Source organism: Notechis scutatus, chromosome 5, assembly GCF_049901735.1.
Source record: "Notechis scutatus isolate UNSWTSFEM ecotype Mainland chromosome 5, rNotScu1.2, whole genome shotgun sequence".
NCBI classification, from domain to species: Eukaryota; Metazoa; Chordata; class Lepidosauria; order Squamata; family Elapidae; genus Notechis; species Notechis scutatus.
Window position 1 is genome coordinate 46331700 of NC_142013.1, and position 25525 is coordinate 46357224.

The following is a 25525-nucleotide window of genomic DNA, read 5'->3' on the forward strand; positions in this document are numbered from 1 at the left end:
CTTCAACTTGGTCACAAATTGTTACATCTTTCATGTGCTGTACATAGGTGCCTGATAAGCCTTTGGCATGCTTGCACATGATAGAAATTAACTAGCATTTGCTTTTTAACAAACTTCAGTTTGTTTATTGATATTGACCAAACCAGAAACTGCTGCTGCTGCTTTGTTTCTAATGGCACATTTATTTGCATGATATAAAATTAAACTTAGATCATCCAGATATATAAATTTAGAATTTGCACATTGTGTTTGCAATACTATAAATCAGGTGTGTCCTTACAACATTTAAATATACAAACCACAAATTCACCGTTAAGTATTATTATTATCTAAAAATTTCTCGCCTATTTTTTTTTTTTTTTGAGATATAAAGAATAAAAACAATAAAGATCTAAGGACATAACACAAAGATAGAACTTTAGTTATTCAAGCTAAAAAGTGCATAGCCAGTTTTGATACAAAAATTAAGACTTCAGCCTAGGCTTTAAGAATCATACTGTATCCAAGAAGGGCCAGTGCCATGTCTTCCAAGTCATATACCAGTCACAATAGAATATGCCAAAAAAGTTATCTCTTTGTCAAGCAAGATGTTACCATCCTCCAAAATTTTACCCACAATATTGGAGATTCTGTATACATCAGCTTCAGTGACCATATAGTTAAAAATTAGTGTCCTTTTATCCATTTAAAATCTTAAATCATAAGCTCTTTTTAACCTTTTTGTTAGTAAGTCAGAATTCATTAAGATAGTGGTATCGACATCAACATCATTCTTGTTGATACTGTTTTAAGATAGTGGGGTTTTTTTCCCTTTTAATTCCCAAAACAAGGTGACTCACCAGATGTCTTTATTCTTTCCTGGAATTTGCAAGACCTCTCTTAAATTATAAATTAATTGTATACATCCAAAAGTATTGAAGAAAATGAGGCTTTTGAGGGTCAATAAAGGGTACACAGCAGTTTTGATCATGGAGGTAATCACAGTTCAATTTCCGCTTATGGAGATGCTCACAGGGACATCTAATTTTCCAAAGGTCCTCACCTTGAAGCTCATACATTACTGGTAGAGTAACCTACACTCAGGTACACTCTCGGCTGTGAAAAGCCTATGAATACCTTTAGGCCAATTACTTTCATTTAGCTGAGCTTTCTTCTGAGGGTTGTCCATGTGGCATTTCAATAAAGGAAGATAGACTGGTAAAGCACTTTGAACATTTGGAATAAAATGAGAAAAATGCAACAAATTTTTTTTTTTCCAGAAATAGAACTTAAAACAGAAACCATGATGCTTTGGATTGTAGAATGCTAAGTTAGTTTCCCCATTGGAGACCTTGAAAGGGGAAAATAAAAGATTTATACATGGTTTACACATCTGAAATACATGCCAACCAGCCACACATATCAAAGGGAGGAAAAATGATTTTATTATGCACATTTTACACACACATATACACACCCTCATTACATTTTGTATCTTATTTTATGAAGATTGGAGAAATTTTGGATATCTTGGGCATTTAGTAATTCTTTATTATTTCTGAGAAATATAGATTTAAATTCTAGTTGTAACAAAATCACTCTGCCTCATTGTTCCCTGATATGTAGTAGACCATTTGCATGTGCATGAAATGATAAATACCTTTTTAAATGCTTGAGGTTAGTTCAGACATAAATTTAGATCAGGTAATTAAAGTGCTATAACGAAACCACTGAAGCAAAATCTAAACATCTGCCACTGCAGTTTGTGCATGCAGTTGCTATATGACATGAGTATTGAAGGCACATACTGACTTGAATTTATATTTTTCATTGCTCAATATATACATATATGAATCTCCTGTGACAGGTTATGCTGACCCCGAACATGCAAGGTATTATAATGGCTATAGGTAAAGCTACGCATATATATGACAGGTGTGGGCCAGAAGCAGGGTTCTTTCAGGTACAATCAATACTTTCAATTTTTCCTTTTCTGACTGTTTTTGTACTTTAATTTGTTCTTTGAATTTTTAGTTCATTTATATTTGAATGTGTTTCGTTGGAATTTCATCATCGTATTTGGTAGTATCTTTATAACAATGCAGTTTTTACTTTTCCTTGAGATCAGTAAAATTGGAAACTTCAGTACAAATTTCAGTAAATTGATATATTCACACATTAAGTACTGATGATAATGGTTTAAGAGGGGTTTGTTTTTAATATTATTTTAATATTTTTAATCTTTTAGACTCATTAAGAAAATAGGTCATAAATGCATTTCCTAAATGAGAAAAAAGAGGGGTTTGGTGGTTATCTAGTAACCCATGCACAGAAAATTGATGAAATTACATAAGATATTAGTGCATTTACTCACTAGGAGAAACAATTATTATGGCTTTAAAATTAAGTCTTTTAAACATAACCACCCACAGACTTGCTTTCTATTATAATTACCTAAACCTGCCTCTTGCAATAAATTTACAGTAACTTCAAAATCCAACAGTTGAATTGGTGACTCCCATTTCTTTTCTCAATTTTTTATTAGGTACATAGATCTGTCAATAGATTAACAGACAGATATATCAGTCTCTATTGCTTGAATTAAATTATACATTTGTCCTAGCACAAATAATGACTGATAAATTTTCCCCTCTTCTTCTGCTAGCAAACATAAAAACACATATGTAAAATGCAAAACATACAAACTGTTTTGATCCCAAAATAGATGTGAGTTTAGATCATTCTAAAAGTTAAATGTAAAATTTATTGTAAATTTATCTTAAAGTGGAAGATCAATGAAGTCAACATTCCTGTAACATAGTATAGAATTCATATTCTTGTTCTAACTATGGAACCTAAATAAAGAAATTTGTATTAGAGATAGCTAAAGAAATTAATAAAAGGAAAGATTACTCATCCCTAAGTCTTTTATGACCTCAGAAAAGCTACATTTGTAAATAAAATGACAGTGAAAGCTGATTGGAGCCGGTGGGATATGGATTTATTCCCATAATGCAAGAAATTTTCTTTATTTGCTTGTTTCTACTCCATTATAGAAGATAGTGTGTAATATGCTACATCTCTTAAGCCTTTCACAGGTTTCCTCTCACACTTGCATCGTACATTATTACATACCTGTTTATTTTTTATTAAAATCTGGGTATATTTAACTCAAAATATAATAAATGGATATATTATATCCTGCATAATTCCAAAGCTGTTAACAGTCATTTCCTGATTCTGTTTTAATGTGAAACCTAAATAATTTAAGATCTTCCTTGGTATTTGCATAGCAGCACAAAGGGATGGATAAAAGAATTATATGCATAGTTATAAACTTGTTTGCACCCTACATTAAAAATCCAAAAGACATTTGCTTTTCAGTTAAAACATAGCATAGCAAACCTGTGTGGTAATTAACACATTATTTTCATTATATAAGTTATGAAATTGACTTACATTCCTAAACAGATAAGATTCCAGATGCATATTTCAAATTATATTGATTCAATGATATATTACGTTGTTGTTTTTATGTCTATGTGTCATATTTTTAACTGTATAAGTGTTGTATGTATAGGAAACGATAGCACATTCTTATGAATCCTGTTTATTTTCATTTCTTTAAAAATACTTCAGTTCTTTTCTATGCTTTGTGTATAAAGATTGTATTTATTGTAACTTGTTCATTGTACTCTAGCAAATGCATATTTATTAAACACTGTTTGGAGTCCAGTGCTAATATAGGAATAAATTTGATTAAGTGTTTCAACTATGCAGTGCAGTACAAAACATTGGTCTAATACTATGCTTTCTTTTTTTAAAATAAAATCAATTTTCCTTAGAAAAGGAAGTTTATATTTAACTTAAATAGATTTTTGTTCTACGTTATCACAAAAACAAAATTTGCAACCCAACATTATTTCTAAAGAAATGCTAACTAGCAGCCTGTGTTGTTCAATCACACAACTCAACTCTGTTTGTTATTTTTAACATTTATATATAATTTTCATGTGCTTAGGGCCCATATGTTTTAATACGATAAGTAAGATCTTTAGTTTTGAAAATGGACAGTTCAATAACATCCAATTTCTTATTTTGTATTAAGGCAATAAAATTTGAATATGCAAGATTACTCAAACTGGCTCAAGAAGACACACCACCTGAACGTGACTATCGTTTGCATCATGCAATTGTATATTTCATCCAGAATCAGGCCCCAAAGAAAATAATTGAGCGAACATTGTTGGAGCAGTTTGCAGATCACAATTTGAGCTTTGATGAAAGGTAATTATGTAAAGAGGCTTATATAAATTTATAAATATAAAATTGTGTCTAAGTACCCTTGGTGTAAATGGGTCAGCTTTTTTAAAAGAATATTCTGCAAAAAATAGTTAATTTTTCTAATTCATAGTGATCCAGATGGTATTCCATTACCAATTTTGAATATCATTAATGTTTTATTTATGCTAAATGTTAGTGAAATAAAGTGTATTAGTAATACATTTTATTTGAATATTCCCTCCACACCCCAGGAATATATATATGAAACAGTCATATATATTCTTGGTAGAAAGAAATACTGTTTCATTTTCAGTAATATTGAAAGGTTTAAGAAAAACTTAACGTCATACTGCAACTGCAACCCCACCTTGTGACACTTCATTATGTTTAACTTAGTATAGATGTAGAAGTCAAGATGAACCCCCCCCCCCCAAACCAAAATAGAGTGTTTGATCAAAAGCCTTGCTCACAATAGCAATAGCACTTAAAGTTATATACTGCTTCATAGTGCTTTACAGCCCTCTCTAAGTGGTTTAAAAAGTCAACATATTGCCCCCAACAATCTGGGTCCTCATTTTACCGACCTCTGAAGGATGAAAGGCTGAATCAATTTTGAGCTGGTCAGGATCAAGCTCCTGGTAGTGGGCAAAGTCAGCCAGCCTCTAATACTTCATTCTAACCACTGCACTACCACTACAAATAGGTTGATCTTATTTTAAAATAAATGTAGCGAGTAGCAGATATACTGTATCTTAAACCAAAGCTATAAATTATTTGCCTGGAATGTTACTCTGATACTTGTTGCTCTGAAGCATGACTAATATCTTCATTAATTCATTTTCCTTTACTTCCTAAGGTGCCGTAACGTGATGAAAGTGGCTCAAGCCAAACTTCAAATGATAAAGCCAGATGAAGTTAACATGGAAGATTATGAGGTTAGGCTTCTACTTTGAAACTTGTTAAGTAAATGTATTTTAACCTACAGAACAGGCAAAAACTCCAATATAACCTCAATTATTTTATAACCAATTGTTGGATATTTTTAATAAAACTTGTGGCTAGAACTGCCTGGGCTTGCAGTTAGTCATCTTTATGCATAATACAGGAATTAAAAGGAATGGGAAAGATATTTTTTTAAAAAATCAAGCCAGTAAAGTGTTTTGTACTTTAAAAAACTATTAGTTTTTCTCATTGATGTGAATGGCTGCAGAGTTTTTGCAGATATGCCTTAAGTAAGTGACATTAGTGAGTTTAATATTTATTTCTCTTCTTGTCATTTCTATGCAGTGGTGGCACCAAGAGTACCGAAATTTCAGAGATACAACAGTATATCTCATGGTGGGATTGGAACTTTTTCAAAAAAGGAAGTAAGAGAATCCAAAAACTGTTATTAAAATTAATACAATACAATACAATTAATACTTGAAGCTATAATCTACTCCCAAGAAAAGATTATTATATTAAAACATTATAAATACTATATCAAATCTAGAAACTTTATAAGATAGTACAAAATTTACAAAATTTTCTGCATTGTACCTAATCTTAATGGTGAAGGGTTCCTAATGTAGACAGTGTATCAGTTATATTCCTCAAAGGATGATATATAAGTGAGTACTATTTCAGAACTTGCAAACTGATTTCCTCTATAAACAATAACAAGTAAATCCTTTTCTGTCTTTTCCTTTTTCTAAGCTATGATTTTTAAAAAATTATATTTTGTTTCGAACAAAACAGAAAATGGTTGTGAAAGAGATTGTTTTAAATATTGGAACAGAACCAAACCAAAATATAAATTAATATGTAAAAGGATAGAGAAGCCTGTGACAGAAGAAATGTTCAGTTTTCATTCACAAAAATAGTCAAATGATAAAAAATAAAATTCATTTAGGTCATGCACAAATATTGAAAATTCAAAAGGTTCTGAAGCTTTTAAGTATCATTATATAATTGTCAGGATTCCAGCAATCACTGTAATTAAATCATGATTCATAAAACATTCCTATGTCTGTTTTAGTAGTTGCCAACAATACTGTTTCTATAGGCATACAATTTCAGGTGCTGGTAGTAGGAGACAGACCAAGAGAGAAAGATGATAGATGAAAGTTTGTATATTACTGTCAATGTATGAAATTAGCCATTTTATAGAATGTCTAGGAAATGTATAGAATGCAAAAAATTGGACTACTTAATATTTTACACATTACCTATACATTCTATGAAATGCCAAAATGCAAACCAGCAAAGTATAAAATACTCCTGGTAAAATGCCACTCTAGCCTTCCTTGTTGCAATAAGTAAATCAGTACTGATCTTTTTTCTCTTTCTTTTTTCCCCCCCATAAAAGTCCTGTTCTTTATTTTGTATTTTTTTCTCTCATTTTCATATACATATTTTCAATAAAGGTTTATGGTTACAGTTGGGGTTAGAAAAACTCAAATAGTGCAAGATCAGAAAATGTGATCTGACTCATAGAATCGCCAAGAGTTGGACTGAATTGATAACAACTTCATCACCAACTCTAACCCTTTTCAGGATTCCCTTTTCATACTTTGCCTGAATAGTTCTTGTCATTCTGCATAAAACATAGGTATTATATAAAATGCCTAGGAAAAGTATGTAGCATATTAAAACGACGTAGACATTTCTTACTTCACCTAAAAACGCCATCTATTCTATAGATTTCCTAGGCATTCTGTACACTGCCAGCTTTTCATACATTAGATGGGTAGGTGGGTAGATAGATAGATAGATAGATAGATAGATAGATAGATAGATAGATAGATAATTATACATAAGTTGTTTCCATTATACTTTTTCCTCACAATATAAAGATTTAAGCAATCTTATTGTTTTATTTCAGTGTTTTGTATATGTCTAAATATTGATTATATGATGATATATTTCAAGTGTGTGTGTGTGTGTATTAAAATGATTTTAATGGCATTTGTAAATATTTTTCATTTTCTAGTTTTAAAGAAGCTTTGTTATATCTTATATGTGCACATCACAAGAACAAAGAACTCTCAGCAAATGGTTTGTATAGGGGGCATGATGAAGAACTTATATCCCATTACAGAAGAGAATGTTTGCTGGTAAGTAAAATTCATATTTGAGATTCCCATGATTCCAGTAGGTAGACTTTTTATTTTTTTAATAAAATCATAATCAGTTTAAAAATCACTCTCAATAATTGTATCACAGTTAATGCCAATCTTGCTATTAAGGATTGAGCTGACTTAGGCTTTCAAATTTAGTTTGCTGTCATGTTACTTGAACCATATTGCATTCATTGTTACAGAGAGGTTATTACTTATGCTGAAGTTATATTTATACCTTTTTGCATGGGGAGAAAAGTCTATTTGAAAAATTGGATCTCTCTGGAAGTAGTATAAATATTTACTGCTTTGTGGTTGTTGTTTTTATTGCATGAAGAAATTAAATGAGTGTGCTGCTGCACAGTTTGAATCTGGAGATGATCAACAGGTAAATAAGGGCCTGGAAATTATGAATGAGCTTATCGTCCCTTGTCTACCATTATTGCTGGTGGATGAAACAGAGGAAAAGGATATTGTTGCTGTGGAAGATATGAGAAACAGGTGGTGTTCATATCTTGGACAAGAAATGGAGCGTAAGTTACCTCTCTCTATATATTTTTAGATACAGTAATATAGTAATATAGTAATATAGTAATTATATGATTTATAATTTACTCGAATAAATTGCATTTCTTGGATTTGGACATATCAATTGAATAGCAAAACAAAATATCTTGAATTTCTATTCACGTAGGAGTGATTTGAATATATTCTTAAAAGTTAATGTATGGAAAATGGGGAGATAAATTAGGTTGTTATGGTGAAAATGTTAACATATTTTACCATTAATAGGCACAACCTATCAGGTTGACCAAAAAGCAAAACACATACTTATTAAATTTGATGTATTATATTATTTACATTTGGTAAGGATACAAACTCTGTATAATAACACTTAACACATACACCATGTTTTACTGTTAAAATTTCTTGGCTAAGTTGACAATAAAGCATTAGATTATTCATTACTCAAACCCAAGCCAAAGTTTATTCCCACACATATGGTAATCCATTGCTTTAGTGCATAGACTGACACTGGAAAGTTTGTTATTATTAATCTTGCTCTTTATAATGCAATAATTCTTTTCATCCTCTGAGATGCCTATATAGATTTTCAGCTACAGGAAGCAGTTTTATAACTATAGCTAGAATCAGTCTTCACTGAGAGATTTTATAAGATGTTTTTATTGTTCCTTGATAATTGAGAAAAAAGTTCCAAAACTATACATAACTACATTTTTTCTTTACAGCTAATTTACAAGAAAAATTGACGGATTTTCTGCCAAAATTGCTAGATTGTTCTACAGAAATTAAAGGCTTCAGTGACTCACCAAAATTACCTTCTTATTCCACCAATGAACTGTGTGAGCGTTTTGCCCGAATCATGTTGTCACTCAGTCGAACTCCAGCTGATGGAAGATAAACACTGAAGACCTTCCTTAAGCACACTGTATAAACTGGTTTTTTATTCTTAATCCTTGCCTTCCTGTCACAGGATTTGCTTGTTGCTGCTATAGTTTTTAACTCTTTAATTTTAATAACTAAGAAAAGAAAGAGGATTGTACAGAAATTAGCCAGACTGCAGGCAATATTACTGAGAATCGCATGGTACTCAGTTCCTAATCAGCCAGAATTTGTGCAACATTACAAGTCTGATTTTATTTTGGCAAACCTGCTTTTTTGCCACTTACCTGTTACAGTATTATTTTAACTTAAGATCCTTTACTTCATGAACAGTTTTCTGTTCGGTCTGGACTATTCTGTGACTCCATCAATTTTAAAGTGACCAGTGTAAAATACATGATACCTGGTAGCGTGTAAATTACATCAAAGAATAAAAAAGTTTTATTTATGGCTACTTTGGTTGCAAATGAATTATATTTTTTTAAATGAGAAATTTATATTTGTGAATTATAAACCTACATTTTATATATGGTATGTAACATAAATTGATAATGATAAGTAGTGCAGGCAGGCATAAGATCCTTGGAAAATTGTTGGTGTTTAAATTATATGTTAAATACTTAGCACACAGAAAGTTTCAGGCATTTGGACTCCAGTGTCCTCAGCCTATCAAGTTTTAATACTGTGGTGGTCATTGATTTCCATTTCCAGAACCAAGTGGTGTCTAAACTAATAAGAGACCCTGCTGTTGGTCTTACCTGCCTACTTAGCTTATCTGAATCACACAGACTTCAGGACACATGTTCTCAATTCTTTAAATTGGAAGAATAACCACTACGCAAAGAACATTAGGTCTTTGATAGCAGACACTAGGCAGAATAAGGGCAATAGGAATTACAGGTAGTCCTCGACTTACAATAGTTCATTTAGTGACTGTTCAAAGTTACAGCAGCATTGAAAAAAGTGACTTAGGACCATTGTTCACACTTATGACTGTTGCAGCATCCCCATGGTCACATGATCAAGATTCAAATGCTTGGCAACTGACTCATATTTATGACGGGGACAATTATGACCATTTTTTGTGACCTGACAAGCAAAGTCAACGGGGAACCCAGATTCAATTAACAACTGTGTGACTAACAGTTTAAGTGATTCACTTAACAACTGTGGCAAGAAAGGTCGTAAAATGAGGTACAACTCAATTGTCTGATTTAACAACAGGATATTTTGGGCTCAATTATGGCTGTAAGTTGAGGACTACCTGTACTGCTGTTTTCCATAATGTAGTTTCTATGACCTCTGTATAAAATTATGTGAAGGTAAATTGAAATTTCCATTTAAGAGTTATTTACATTATTTCTCATCTATTGCTTAGAAATACATGGCTGACATATTAGAAAAACAAATTGTTAGGGATTTTTAAGATTATAAATTTGCCAATATGAATAGTGTAGTTAAACACTTTTCTATTATCAGTCATCATTAAAAATGTTAAATTACACATACATAACTGCAATTGTCGCCAATTTTTCTTGTGAAAGAAATGTTTACATTAAATAACACTAACAGAAAAATCAGTGTATTGCTTTAATTTATAAGTGATTTATATGGTCAAGATGTAACATGTTTATATTTCCCTGTAAGTCTCAAGACCCCTTTGCAAATAATTTCTGCAGTGATTGGGTTATTATCAAATACATGCAAATAAATAAATTGAAATGCTTCAGTAACCACTTAAACATTAGTTTTTTTCAATTTTAAGTCATTAAGCAAGTAAAACTAAATATTGCTTTTTTATAAGAAGCAGTGCAGAAGTTTTTTGATAATATATATCTATCCAAGACGACAACATGGTAACTTCAAATTTGATGAACGAAACATCTGAAAATACATGGTAACAATTTCTTTATTTTTCTGGTAATTTGTTTAATTTCTAGATGTCAATTTTATTTTTATGAGGTTTGATAGTATGAAAAAGGTTTATTGTAACAAATTAGAAAAAAATTATTTTATGTATATCTTTATAAATTATTCCATTCCCAGGATTCTGAGTTACTATACAGACGGAAATTGTATTAAATCAAAACCAGTAAAACATAATAGAGATTAAATAGGTCTGTTGAATAAGGCACAGAATCATTCTGTAACTATTCTTTTATGTATCACTTTCTCCTTTCCATAAGAATGCAAGTCAACAAATAACATTTTAAAGATAAGTCAAGAAATTGACCTGCTTAATTTTCACAAAGTTTACTTTTATCACTTAAGAGTAAGTCATGGATCTGGAATCCTCTAGATCCTTTTTAGTATTTTGTAATTTGAAATTTTGTAGTTTTATTTCAGAAATGTATTATTACTATCCTGATTCAAGTCATTAGTAACAAATTCTTCACAGAAGAAAAAAATAGATTTTTTTTAAAAAAATAGATACAATGTTATCTCAACTTTAGACTTTTGGAATTACCAGTGCTTATTTATTAAATATTTGTTAAAATTGTTTGATAGACAAATTGAACCAAAATACTTTCATTACTATTCAGTTGTTCCCCATCCCTACCTATTGTTAAATTTCTTAAAATTTAAAATCAAAAATCCATATTAATGGATAATAACAGTGGTACTGAAGCATTTTGGTGGTCTTTTGACGTATATAATTCCTCCTATTTGCTTTTGTTTTATTTGTGTTAGATTAATGAATAATAGCCTGAGTTGTTCTTTATTGGATTATTTTTAATTGTCCATTGTTTTTCATTTTAGTTCTGTGAGAGACCTATTTCTTTATACAGAATAAAATAATTTCTTGACTTATTGAAAAAGGCCTTTACTCATACTCATAGGAGTGAACAGCCCTGGATAAATTCAACAGTCCTCAATTTAGCAACCATTTGAGATTATGACAGGATAAACAAAATAGCTTTGCAAGCAGTCCTTAACATTACCATCACAACACCTTGCAGTCACATGATTGTCATTTCTGTGCTTCACAATTGGCTTGCAGCAAGCAGAGTTAATAGCGAAAGTGGAAGTAAACATTCTCTTCACATGATGTGCCACCTAATGATCACAACACTTTGCTTAACATCAGAAAGAGAAGTGAGGTAAGCTTGTTATGGTCACATGATTTTCCATCTACTGTCTGTGTTGCTTAGTGATGGATTTCCCAATTGTGATCACTAAGTAAGGACTACCTCTAATAGTATTTTATGTTGGAGGAATCTATTTAATCTCACTTTCAACTGATTATGGAAATACTTCCTAGTGATCCTAAAGTTGAATCAGTATGGTGTATATTTGAAGCTCAGAGGGAGATAACCATTTCATGAGTGAAAGCATTATGACTTTTTACATGAAAAAGCTACTTTATGTGGATTTGGAACGGTGAGCACTAATTTGCATTCATTGTGACAGCAGATTTTTAGTAAGGTCCCCCCACTATCGCTATAGGGAATTTGGATAGCAGCTGGAACTTTTCTAATTTCACCCTTTCTTTTAGAAATAATTGGAATTAATATACATGTATCCATATGGAAAGACGTGCATTTAGCCAATCCCACAATATTTTAAAATTAATAGATAACGGATAGTTATTAAAATTCTTAGTTGCAATTCTGTAAGCATCTGTATTGTGTTCAATGTTCTCTCTTTTTTGAGATGAGTATTTTTTGTCAAGCCATCTAATTCATAGAAGAAAGATTAACTGTTCCTTAGCCCTTTGCAACCAAATGATACCAGTAGTTAAGATTAAAACCTCAGTTACTGATATCCTGCTGCCTTGCACTACTTTTCAGAAAATGATGGGTTCTTAGTTTTGCTCTCAAAATTCATAGTTCTACCATTCCTCACCTTTCCCACCAGGTATATAAACTAGAAATAATCTCTGAAAGTTTATTGGAGGGAAGAACAAAGAAAAGAGGATTTTTTAAAAATATGCAGACACAGTTCTCTATGGTAATATTCAATACACGGCTTTAGCAACTTTTTACAATATGTAGTTTCATTCCTTCCCTCCTTCTCCCACACAGCTTCTTTCTGTACTTTTATTTCTGGCTTCGTTTCTATCAAGAAGATGTAAAAGTAACTTTCCTGTACACATTTCATCATCATTAACAAACTGTCTTCACCAATCTCTAGACTGAAAAGTACAACCCTTTACATACAGTACTATCAGTCCATGCCTAGGCTAATAAGAAACATATCAAAGAGAGATCCAATATAGAACTAAGAAAAAATTTCCTGACTTACCAATCTGTGGAGCCTTCAGAAGTTTTGTGTGCTCCATCACTAGACGTTTTTATAGGAGATTGGGCAGATTTTTCCCCCCAAAAAAATTTCCTGCTTGTGGAGTGGGTGGATTGGACAAGAAGATCTCCAAGTTCTCTTTCAATTTTGTTGTTCTGTATAGAAACTCGCAAGAATTCCCAACACCCACCTGCTCCATTAATTATTCTGCTATTTTAAATGTTTTCGGCTATATAGTTGAAACTCAAAAAATTAGAATATCGTGCAAAAGTTCATTTATTTCAGTAATGCAACTTAAAAGGTGAAACTAATATATGAGATAGACTCACTACATGCAAAGCAAGATAGTTCAAGCTGTGATTTGTCATAATTTTGATGATTATGGCTTACAGCTCATGAAAACCCCAAATTCACAATCTCAGAAAATTAGAATATTACATTCAATCAATAAAACAAGGATTGTACATAGAACAATATCGGACCTCTGAAAAGTATAAGCATGCATATGTACTCAATTCTTGGTTTGGGCCCCTTTTGCAGCGATTACTGCCTCAATGCAGCGTGGCATGGAAGCTATCAGCCTGTGGCACTGCTGAGGTGTTATGGAAGACCAGGATGCTTCAATAGCAGCCTTCAGCTCTTCTGCATTGTTCGGTCTCATGTCTCTCAACTGTCTCTTGGCAATGCCCCATATATTCTCTATGGGGTTCAGGTCAGGCGAGTTTGCTGGCCAATCAAGCACAGTAATCCCACGGTCATTGAACCAGGTTTTGGTGCTTTTGGCAGTGTGGGCATGTGCCAAGGTTTGCTGGAAAATGAAGTCAGCATCCCCATAAAGCTCGTCTGTGGAAGGAAGCATGAAGTACACCAAAATCTCCTAGTAGATGGCTGTGTTGACCCTGGTCTTAATGAAGCACAGTGGACCAACAGATGACATGGCTCCCCAAATCAATGCAGACTGTGGAAACTTCACACTGGACTTCAAGCATCTTGCAGTGTGTGCCTCTCCATTCTTCCTCCAGACTCTGGGTCCTTGGTTTCCAAATGAGATGCAAAAGTTGCTCTCATCAGAAAAGAGAACTTTGGACCACTGAGCAACAGACCAGTTCTGTATTTCTTTAGCCCAGGTAAGACGCTTCTGACGTTTGTTGTTCAGGAGCGGTTTGACAAGAGGAATACGACATTTGAAGCCCATGTCCAGGATGCGTCTGTGTGTGGTGGCTCTTGATGCACTGACTCCAGCCTCAGTCCACTCCTTGTGAAAGTCCCCAACATTTTTGAATGGCCTTTTCCTGACAATCCTCTCCAGGCTGCGATCATCCCTGCTTCTTGTGCACCTTTTTCTTCCACACTTTCCCCTTCCACATAACCTTCTATTAATGAGCTTTGATACAGCACTTTGGGAACATCCAACTTCTTTTGCAATTACCTTTTGAGGCTTTCCCTCCTTATGGAGGGTGTCAATGATGGTTTTCTGCACAACTGTCAGGTCAACAGTCTTTCCCATGATTGTGATTCCTACTGAACCAGACTGAGAGACCATTTAAAGGCTCAGGAACCCTTTGCAGGTGTTATGGCTTAATTAGCTGATTAGAGTGGGAAGCCTAGAATAGAGCCTAGAATATTGAACCTTTTCACAATATTCTAATTTTCTGAGATTGTGGATTTGGGGTTTTCATGAGCTGTAAGCCATAATCATCTCAATTATGACACATCACAGCTTGAACTATCTCGCTTTGCATGTAATGAGTCTATCATATTAGTTTCACCTTTTAAGTTGCATTACTGAAATAAATGAACTTTTGCACGATATTCTAATTTTTTGAGTTTCACCTGTATGTGCTGCATTCAGCTGTTGTAATCAGGCATGGAACTTCTCAGTATGGCACCAAGTCTTAATTTGGGTCCACAGATTAAAAAAACATTTTAAAAGTGTTTATCCTTGAGACTATTGCATTATCTCAAGTCCATCAGAAAAGCTCACCTACCACAGAGGTGTAGCTTCAAAATGCTTGGAAGACCATGTTTTCTAACAATTCCCTTTACACATTACTTCTCAGGAAGAAATAGATTGATAACATCCTTAGATGTACCACTTAAGCTTAAAGCAACAGCTCATGAGTTGGATTGCTTTTCCTGTTCTTCGTCAAGAGCACATAGGCCTCCTCAGACTCAAATGTAGAAGTTCACAATCTATTTTAACTATGAAGTAGTTTTATCTCAATGTTCTGTTTGAGATTAGAAAACTTCAATTGAAATCTGAAGAACTATATACTGTATCAGAAAGCAAGTTTTAAATGGCTTCAAATGACCATTCCACAGAAAGGGGCAGATTCTCACTAGGTGAAATGAAATCAGCTTCGGGGTAGAGTCTCCACCCATTTTGAATGAAATTAAAAAATGCAACAAATATTTAAAAGTTCGGTATAGCCATTCTAATATTTAAAATCAAAGTCTAAAATCATAATTAACTGTTGAATTTAGTAAACCCCATGCATGTTAAAAGTTAATTTGTCCCATAATTAGAACAAAGTTGTAGAAAGCCTATAGACCAGTGTTACAAACACACACACACACACACACAAACACACAGAGAGAGACTGAGCATCAGAATTTCATTTTTAATGTGTGTTTAACTTTTAATGTAAAAGTTATTCAGATCACATATTATTTTTGTTGATTGTGTATATTCCGTGTTCTATATTATTTTCTATATTCCTTGATTTTTCCTATATATGTTGTAAATATGTCTTGTTCCAAAATTATATTGGTTGAAGCAGATTGAGCAACAGTTGGCCTATATTTAGTGGTGAGAATAATGCTTCAAGTCTTTTCAGTGGAGAGAGAGTGACATCTAGTGGCCATATACATAATTTCTAACACTTGGAATTCAAGAAAATAGTTATATATAAGTTTTCGCGGGCATTTATATGTATGGTATTCAGCTCTGTTTGTGTATTTTCCCACGTCATTATAGTTGTGCTTTTAAAGTTGTAGCAACGTTTCGGCAGAATCTCATCTGCCATCATCAGGCTTCTGCATTGTGTTCGTCTGTGAATCAGGCTTTCACAGCTGTTTCAGTTTTAAATTTGGTGCTAGCCTACTGCTGTGTTAGAATGGTTTTTTTCTTCATCCTGATTGGTTGGGAGTCTTGGTCTGTGTTTATTGGTCTTGGAGTTTGCTGTGTTCTGCTTGATTGGTGTTTCTAATATCTTCTGTCTGTTTTGTAGTGGTTTTTTGGCTTGATTGGCTGGCAACATTGTGTTTCCTGTATTGGAGGTTTTTAGTGCGGCTTGGCTTCAAGTAAACAGACGGCTAACATTTATTAGGAAGCTAGGTTTCATCTGGGTGCCTGGTTGTGGTGTGTTTGAGCTGGAAGTATCAGGGGGGATCTGTTTGTGCCCAGGTGTTTGCTTGGCTTGTAGTGTGGAGATTTTTTTGTGAGTGCAGGCTTCCAGATAATTGACAGTCTGGTGGAGTCATCTCTTCTATTCATGCTTTCAGGTCTTTTTTCAACCTCTATGGCTTCTCTGATAATTCTGTAGCTGGGGTTTTCTATAGTGGCTAGGGTTTTGGTGCCATTGAAGTTGATGCTATGACCTGTGGCTTGCATGAATAAAAGAGATGACACCTCCCTCTTACCAGCCATTTGGAAACCCGCCCTCATGAACAGACGAGTACCTAACATGATGAATGACACCAGACCCACACCCACGAGGGCCACACAAGATGCCACCACCACACTTCCACGTAAAAAGCAGACTCACACCCACACAGAAGATGAGACACGACCACAGACCAGAAGCCACACTGCAGCTGCATCACTACCCACTTCAAACCCCCCTGAGCCATACATGAAGCGAACTGACCCCCACCATGAAGATGCAGCACGACCACGAACTCGAAGCCAAACAGCAAGATCACAGCTCACCATCTCAAATTCCCCAGTAAGTAAGACCAACCTGAGCACAACCAAGCCCCCACCTGAACAGAACACACCTCCAGCCAATCAGAACATGGCCAACCCCCAACCAATCAGAACACAGCCAAACCCCAACCAATGAGAACACACCCCACCCAATCAGAACACAGCCAAGCCCCACCCAATCAAGTCACACCCCACTAGCAGTTAAAAGGAAGAAGCAGCTGCAAGCTCACATCACTCTGAGAAGCACAGAGCTGAAGACAGAAGCCTGAAGATGATGAATGAGACTTCATCGAAACGTTGCCTAGATACTTCCAATCTTACGCGGGAGAAAACCCGAATAACCAAAGATCCACACACACACACACACACACACACACACACACACACACATATAGTGTTTGCACATCAACAAGTGATACAACATCTAAAATAAAATAAGTGAATTGCAGTGAACAACCTTGTTTTGCTTATCAGGAGTAACATGGATATTTTCTTTCAACATTTCTCATTACCATATAAAGATTTGCATATCTTTTTATAATAGCCATCTATATAGAGAGAATATGTGAACAATTACCACTTACAGATATATCACATACAATATTGCAAATATATTGAAATATACGTCGTATGTATGTATGTATGTATGTATGTATGTATGTATTTATGGTATTCAGCTCTGTTTGTGTATTTTCCCACATCATTATAGTTGTGCTTTTAAAGTTGTAGCAACGTTTCAGCAGAATCTCATCTGCCATCATCAGGCTTCTGCATTGTGTTCGTCTGTGAGTCAGGCTTTCACAGCCATTTCAGTTTTAAATTTGGTGCTAGCCTACTGCTGTGTTAGAATGGTTTTTTTTCTTCATCCTGATTGGTTGGGAGTCTTGGTCTGTGTTTATTGGTCTTGGAGTTTGCTGTGTTCTGCTTGATTGGTGTTTCTAATATCTTCTGTCTGTTTGTAGTGTTTTTTTGGCTTGATTGGCTGGCAACATTGTTTTTCCTGTATTGGAGGCTTTTAGTGCGGCTTGGCTTCGAGTAAACAGACGGCTATCATTTATTAGGAAGCTAGGTTTCATTTGGGTGCCTGGTTGGGGTGTGTTTGAGCTGGAGGTATCAGTGGGGGTCTGTTTGTGCCCAGGTGTTTGCTTGGCTTGTGGTGTGGAGATTATCTGCAGGCTTCCAGATAATTGACAGTCTGGTGGAGTCATCTCTTCTATTCATGCTTTCTGGTCTTATATACATACATACATACACACACACATATACAGATACATACATACAGTACGTACATACATACCAATTGCATACAAAAAATTATGCAGTGGTCAAGTGGTATATTTTAACCATTATATGACGAAGTGCTGACATAATTTCTACAGATATCAGATAGAAATTTTTGAATGCTTCACAAGAATTGAGATTGGGATGGGTATGAAGAAACTGACTAGATGACTGGGGTTTGGATAAAACTAGCTTGGTTTTACGCAATAAATCTATTCAAACCCAATTCCAATTCTTGTGACAGCTCTCTATAATAAACAGGTTTATTGTTTGCCATTTATTGTTTTTATAATTATTTTCAGAAGCTATCTTTTGTTGCTTAAACCAGGGGTTGCAACCTTTTGGACCTCAGGGACCACTAAACTCAAAATTTTAGATCCCAGGGACCACTAACTCTTTCTGTGGGTGTGGCCTAATTTGTGGGTGTGGCTTGGGCATGGCTTGCATGTAAATATTATAAATATTTATATAAATATTGAATTTTTTATTAAAAAAAGAATAACTTTTACCCAAAATCAGGCAAAGCAGGCAGATTGAGTTGCTCACAGAATCATTCAGTGATCTATCTATCTTCCATCGGCTAGCTCAGTCTCTCAAATTTGCTTGCCGTGAGTCTGCACTGAATTTGCTTGCAAGCAAACCTTCAGTCTTAAGGGAGGTTCGGCTGTACTTAAAAGCAGAGCTGAAGATCTAAAGATTAACTAGCTGGAAAGCAAGAAATCCAACCATTTTCTGCTTCCTAGCTAATCTAAATCTCCCAGCACAGAGAAAAGATGATGGTCAGAAAAAGGAAAAATAGAAATTTAGCAGGCAAGTTTACCAGGTAAGGAGTGAGTGGGCAGGGAGGGTTGCTGCGGGCCATGCAGGCAATGCAGCCTTGTGTTTATGTGCAGCCTGGATTAATTGCTTTGGGGGGGTGCTCTTGGGGTGAGATCTCTGCGGCCCACCTAAATTTTCTCACGGCCCATCAGTGGGCCGTGGCCCACCAGTTGACGACTGCTGGCTTAAACAACCAGGTTTTAGTTGAAGCTGATGCTTTTAAAGCCCTGCTAGCAGTCTGCTTGTGTGATTCTGGGCAGTTACTATATCTGAAAGTAGACAGATGGTTCATTACAGCTGGTTTGATTTCATGGCCTGTTCCATTAAAATCATTAATTGATAAATCCATGTGCTATTAACACCTATTAATGAAAGTGAATTAACATTTATTTAAATACCTCACTATACATAATGGGATAGTGATACCTATATCATAAATTGTCACATTCGCACTTAATTAAGACACTTGTTTTCACTAGTGGCAATTATAATTCAGCATTAATATGTTTTAAACTAGTGCACTTTTTCTAACTCCTTTGCTCCATTTACATTGTCTCATTGTCATTAGAATGCCTTGGCATTAGCAAAAATATATTATTTAATTCCTAAGGTATTACATTCATATTCACAAAATTATGGTTGTTCAGGTAAAGGGACATACCATGTTTCTCCAAAAATAAGACCTGGTCTTCTTTTGTGCTCCAAAATAAGCACAAGGACTTTTTTCCCCCCATGTACTTTAAGAGTGGGAGGCTCGCGTGCTTGTTGCGGTGCAGGAGACCTGAATCAGCTAAGACTCAAATCTCAAAGATAGTTATATCTGCAGGACTATTCTCAAACTACTTAATTTAATAGGAGCACTTCCCCATTTACATATGAACCAGTCATCCAGAAATGTTGTCCCGTACTTCAACTTCTATCAGCTTAGTCATCATGATAAAAAGCAATGAACTGTGATGTTGCTCAAGTCTCTGGAGTCTATTACTAGTATGAGAAATTGAAATAGGCAGGTATCTCACAGTTGATCATTATATATTCTTAACCCAACTGAGAATGTAAGCAAGTCAACATAACAATGCAAAACCAGTAAAAACCATATATGTATGATCATAAAAGTAAGAAGTTCACTTCTGTATCCTTTCCTTGAGTAGAGAACTGGAAGAATGAAGAACGTTGGTTTAAATCTGCAATAGCTTGGAGAGGGGGGTATTAAGGAAAACCTAAAAAATACCATTATAAAATGAATTTGTGCTGCTTAATTTAAACCTTACATAAGACAGTTAGAAATAGTTTTGTAATATTGGAATGGTATTTAATAGTATTTGTCTTGCAATTCTTTCTTCATATAAAGACTACCCATTAGTATGAAAAGTTTAGGATAACTTATAAATACAGTGGTTACTTTGGCTGAATACTATGCTTTGAATTAACTTTTTAAGCTCCAAAAATAAGACTTCATTTTTTCCTTCAATACAAAATTCTATTCATTCCTAGTTGTTTTCAATTTCAGTGGTATATTTGGATTATTTTTAAATATTGTTGAAAGAACTATAGTTGGAAATCATATCAAATCTATTTAAGATAGACAAATCTATTAAGTTAGACAAAAAGAAGACTGCAATTTATGTTAATCTACTCTAATATAAATATAAATTCATTATACACATTTCTCTGCAGTTTAATAGAAATGTCTATTTTAATAACTGTTTGCAGATTTCACTGTGAATGTTTTATTGCTCCGTAATGCATTTAAATATTGATTTTCTTTAGCAATGGGCACTTATAAAATTGAAGGTGAAGCCTGATATGTCTTATTAAATATTGACAACTTAAGGGCCCTGTGCTTTTAAGAATGTGTGGAATGTTAAAAGGAAATCTGTCATAAGAATGCAAATACTGATTATGAATGAAGTTATTCCAAACATCTGATCATTCATTTTTTTGAGATGGTTTTATTTTTCTATCATTTTATAATGTCTTCACATTGCTAAATATGTAAATAACTTTTTTCAAAGTACAATGTTTCAATATTCAATTAGGCTTGCAGTTTTAGATGACCTGCAAACTACTTGGGAGACTATTCCATATATTCAAAACATACTTTTTGGTGAAAGATGGGGAATTCAGTGAGAGATGAAGTAAGATGCTTCCTTGTTCTGTGTGTGAGTTTTGACTACAGCTAAACAATACGTCTCATTCAGAGGTGGTATTCAGCAGGTTCTGACCAGTTCTGGAGAACTGGTAGTGGAAATTTTGAGTAGTTCGGAGAACCGGCAAATACCACCTCAGGCTGGAGATTTTACAGTATCTTTCCCCTGCCACGCCCACCAAACCATGCCCACAGAACCAGTAGTAAAAAAAAATTGAATCCCACCGCTGTTCTCTTGTATATAATTATCCCGAGGATTTTAGGTACAATGTAGACTATTAAACTCAGGAGTCTGGCAGACTGGTGTGAATCTTTTTGAGAAACAGCTTGTGCTTTCTGCCTGCTACAATTTATTTTATTTATTTATACTTCCTATTTATTAACAGTCCATATCTCCCCATCTCCACATTTATGTCTTTGTAAATTAGAAAGGGTCATAATGCAATGATAAATTGTTTTCATAGAAAAGGAATTACCATTATTTTTAAATTATTTAAAAAATCAGAACTAATATCTGAATCTAGGATCTCAAAGTTGTTGCCAGCCAGGATCATCTTTTATATAAAATATCTATCGATCTTTATTTCTTCAATTTGTATGGCCATCCATCTCAATCAAGGACTCTGAGTGGCTTACAATTCAGAAGTATTAGTTTTATTTTAAAATATTCAAATATTAATGCAATAATGTAATTATTAAATAATTCAACATTAGAAATACATCACAGGATGAAGATAAAAATCTAAGTAGGTTTAAGTAAAGCTTTGCCTATAACCAGTGGTTGGATTCAGCCAGTTCACACCAGCTTGAGTTGACCGATTCTTAAATTACCACACACACGCACACACTATCATAGTGGATCCTGAGCACTGCACTGTGCTACGCTGTGCTGCAATGGGGAAATGAGCAATGGAGCGGCCGGCACAAGGGAAGGAGAAGGCCGCTTTCTCTCTTTCTTCTCCCTGCTCTTCCTCCTTCCCTCATGCTGGCTGCTCCGTTGCCTGTTTCTCCATTGCAGCAGTGCCCAGGATCCTCTTTGATAGAGGGGGAATAATTTAATAACCAGTTCGGCCAGGGTCAGGTTGGCCATCGCAGGAGGCTCATCCCACATGTGCAGTGGAGCTGGAGGATGAGGATGGGCCACCTGACCTGGGAGAACCGGTTGTTAAATTATTTGAATCCCACCACTGCCTATAATGAAAAAAGAAATAAAAATATGAGGTAGTATAGTTCAGAGAAAGATTTATCACTTTCTCTTAAAATACAACAAATGATATCTTACATATAAGCAAATCTTTAAAGCCTCATCAGTCCTGATCAGCAATAGTCGATTAACAAATAGCAGAGATATTTCAACCTAAACCAATTTTATATTGCTTCCTTTTATTTTTAACAATCTTGATATTTAATCCCTTCAATTAATCTCCTAGAACTTTATTTCATTTTGGTCCCTTTTCACAAAATCCTTCATGACTTTAACAAGCCTCATTTGGAAATACAATAAAAGAAATTTTTCCAGGTTACTCTTTTGGTTTGTTATTTGTATATCCCTTTTAATTATTAAGATATAAACCAGTTTCAGTTGGATATCCACTGTGCCATCTTTTTTCCATATCTTTCTCATAGCCTGTCATTTTAAAAAATACTTCCAAATGAATATCTTGTCAGATAAAATCTGTTCCTCTTTCATAACATATTTTAAATACAATCTATCTATAGTGGAAGACACTCTTAAAATTAACTTCTGAGTACATGATTCACAAACATTTTTCAATGTATCCAATATTAAAATATTTTGCTCTATTTTTTATTAGTAAGTTAAATTTAAGCGTTCTCGTTTAATTGTAAACTTTATTTCCTTTTTGGTTTTCTATAGCATCCAGCCTTCAAATTCCCATCCTATCAGGGGGGGTTTTCCCCAATAATTCAAAATAACAGTATTTTCTCATGATAAAGTTTCTTATAATCAATTTCAAAATTTTATTTCAAATCCATATGGACCTTCAGTCCATTTGTAATTTTCTAAAATGAACATTATTTATTTATCAAATTTAGACACTGCCAATCACACTCTGTCTCATTGGATTATAATCACTCTTTTGCTATTTTTTAAAACTAAACCCTTAAACTTTTTTCTTAATCTTTCAGTAAAGGTTAAAACCTGACAATCCAAAAGTTACTAAAAGTTGAAAAGCAGTTAATAAGCAATTTTTGAGAGATGAACAAGAAATGTGAACCTAATGTCAATATTGGTTATATCATGGCTATGAGCTTGATTGAATCCTTGACTCCCAGTTGTTCAACTCACATATCACATATCAACAACCTCAGTTCCTACAGTCTACTCATGAGAAACAGCTGTCCTGAGAACCAATGGACAATCTCACACTCTCCTTTTTACAGAGAGATTTCAGTAACTAGAATTTGTTGTCTGGCTGCCAATCTCCACAGTAATAACACCCCCACCCCTTCATAGTTGGCTATGAATCCTCACCAAAGTCAGGATATATGCTGGTGTTTAAGAACCAGAAAACTCACTAGATCAAGCCATACTTCTCTTTCTATTATTTTTCATGTCAAACTTCAGTTTCAATTTGTTCTCTGTTAACTGTAATAAGGTTCGGCACTGGCTGAACAGAATGACTATGCCACTTCAGTCAAAATAAATAAATGGATGCATTACTGATTTTAAGGAAATGGTTTGACAGTACATGATAGAACAACCTTGCCTAATCTAGGAAGTTTATGTCCATGAAAATGGATGGATCAGAACAAATTATTCAGTGACTTTTTTCCCACTGAATGGGCTCATTCATATTAAGTTAGCAAATCTAATTCAGCTTTATAAACATTGTAAACATTTACATGTGTGTATGTGTCAGTGGTGGGATTCAATTTTCTTTACTACGGGTTCTGTGGGTGTGGCTTGGTGGTAGGGGTGGGATTCAAATTTTTTAACAACTGGTTCTCTGTGTGTGGCTTAGTTGGTGAGCGTGGCTTGGTGGTCATGCTATTGGCTGGGCGTGGCCAACTCAATATCACTCACATCGAGGCACGCATCTCCTCGCCTGGCCTCATGACTGTGGGGATGCTGCAGCAGCCGTAAGTGTGAAAAATGGTCATAAGTCACTTTTTTCAGTGCCATTGTAACTTTGAATGGTCACTCCACACAAGCAAAGTACCAGCAAAGGAGGGGAAAAAACTCCAGAGAAGTTCCTGAGACAGGAAGTCTAGTCCTGCCAAGAATATAATAAGGGTTAATGGAGAGGCAGTTTCTGTAAGCAATACCAGAATGTTTCCTTCCTGCCTTCCTTACAGGATTAGGCCAGTAATTTCTTCCAACAACTGCTTCTCTGAACTGCTTAGAATGTTAACAACCAGTTTTAGCGAATAGGTGCGAACTGGAAGATCCCACCCCTGCTTGGTGGACATGTCAGGGGAAGGATACTGTAAAATCTCCAGTCAGAAGTGGTATTTGCTGGTTCTCCGAACTACTCAAAATTTCCTCTACTGGTTCTCAAGAACTGGTCAGAACCTGCTGAATATCACCTCTGGTATGTGTGTATAAAATCTTAAGCTTTTCCCCTAACTGGTAAATTTGTCTAGTTCACTTTCTTTTTTGCTTAAAAAAAAGAAAGAATCTTAAGACCCTATTCTTAACCTCCCAAAAAGAATTTGATGATCAATCTTAGCAAAACCTGCTGAGAAACTTAAAAAGCATAAACAAATCAATGTTTTTGAAATCTGTCTAGACATAAATTGTTGACCAAATTTGCTTAGACAGTCTCTGATCCAAAGTCTAGTCTGAATGCTGATGGGCTGGATGTTTCCTGTTGTTTTGCTTCCATGTCTTAATACCATATGCTTGAGGTTGAAGTAAAATGCTAGGTCTTTCAGTTTGAATGAGATTTAACTTCATTATTGGAGTCTGAAGTAATTGGTTACAAACTGAAATTCAATTTAATCTAAAGGATGATTATTCTAATGCTTTACCTCATCTATAGCCTTTCAAGGCTTTTAGCCTCTTGACAAGTCATCTGTCAAGAAGGAATATTGAGCGCATTAATTTTTGACTTCTATTCTTCTCTTACAGCAGTTGAAGTGACTCCAGTCAAACTCTGGTAGTTATTACAGATAAATTAGGTCAGCAGAGAACATAGAGATAGAGAACTGAAAGAGAGCATATATTTATCCCATAAAGAAAAATAGAAAGAGATCCTCAGGTGGTTGTTTAATCGATGTGTTCCCAAGGTATGTATTCTTTCCAAGTGGATTTACCATAAATGCTCTTTGAAAGTCAGTTAAAAAATTATACCAAAAAGGGGAACAGCATGATTTGTA

The 25525-nt window shown here is 34.4% G+C and overlaps 1 protein-coding gene across 9 annotated transcripts in view; it reads left to right on the forward strand.

Annotated features, from left to right (window-relative positions):
• USP25 (ubiquitin specific peptidase 25) overlaps positions 1 to 10342 on the forward strand; it is a 50489-nt gene extending 40147 nt beyond the window's left edge. For 5 of the 9 annotated variants that reach the window (XM_026664109.2, XM_026664112.2, XM_026664111.2 and 2 more), the window contains 7 exons: positions 1847 to 1942; positions 4088 to 4266; positions 5120 to 5198; positions 5551 to 5630; positions 7235 to 7358; positions 7699 to 7894; positions 8612 to 9219. In XM_026664109.2, the coding sequence (XP_026519894.2) occupies positions 1847 to 1942; positions 4088 to 4266; positions 5120 to 5198; positions 5551 to 5630; positions 7235 to 7358; positions 7699 to 7894; positions 8612 to 8784 (927 nt within the window). In that variant the 3' untranslated portion in view covers positions 8785 to 9219. Of the gene's footprint in view, positions 1 to 1846; positions 1943 to 4087; positions 4267 to 5119; positions 5199 to 5550; positions 5631 to 7234; positions 7359 to 7698; positions 7895 to 8611 lie in introns of all 9 variants that reach the window. The other 4 variants (XM_026664113.2, XM_026664114.2, XM_087966660.1 and 1 more) reach the window with 2 other exon arrangements.
• Positions 10343 to 25525: the final 15183 nt, after the last annotated feature.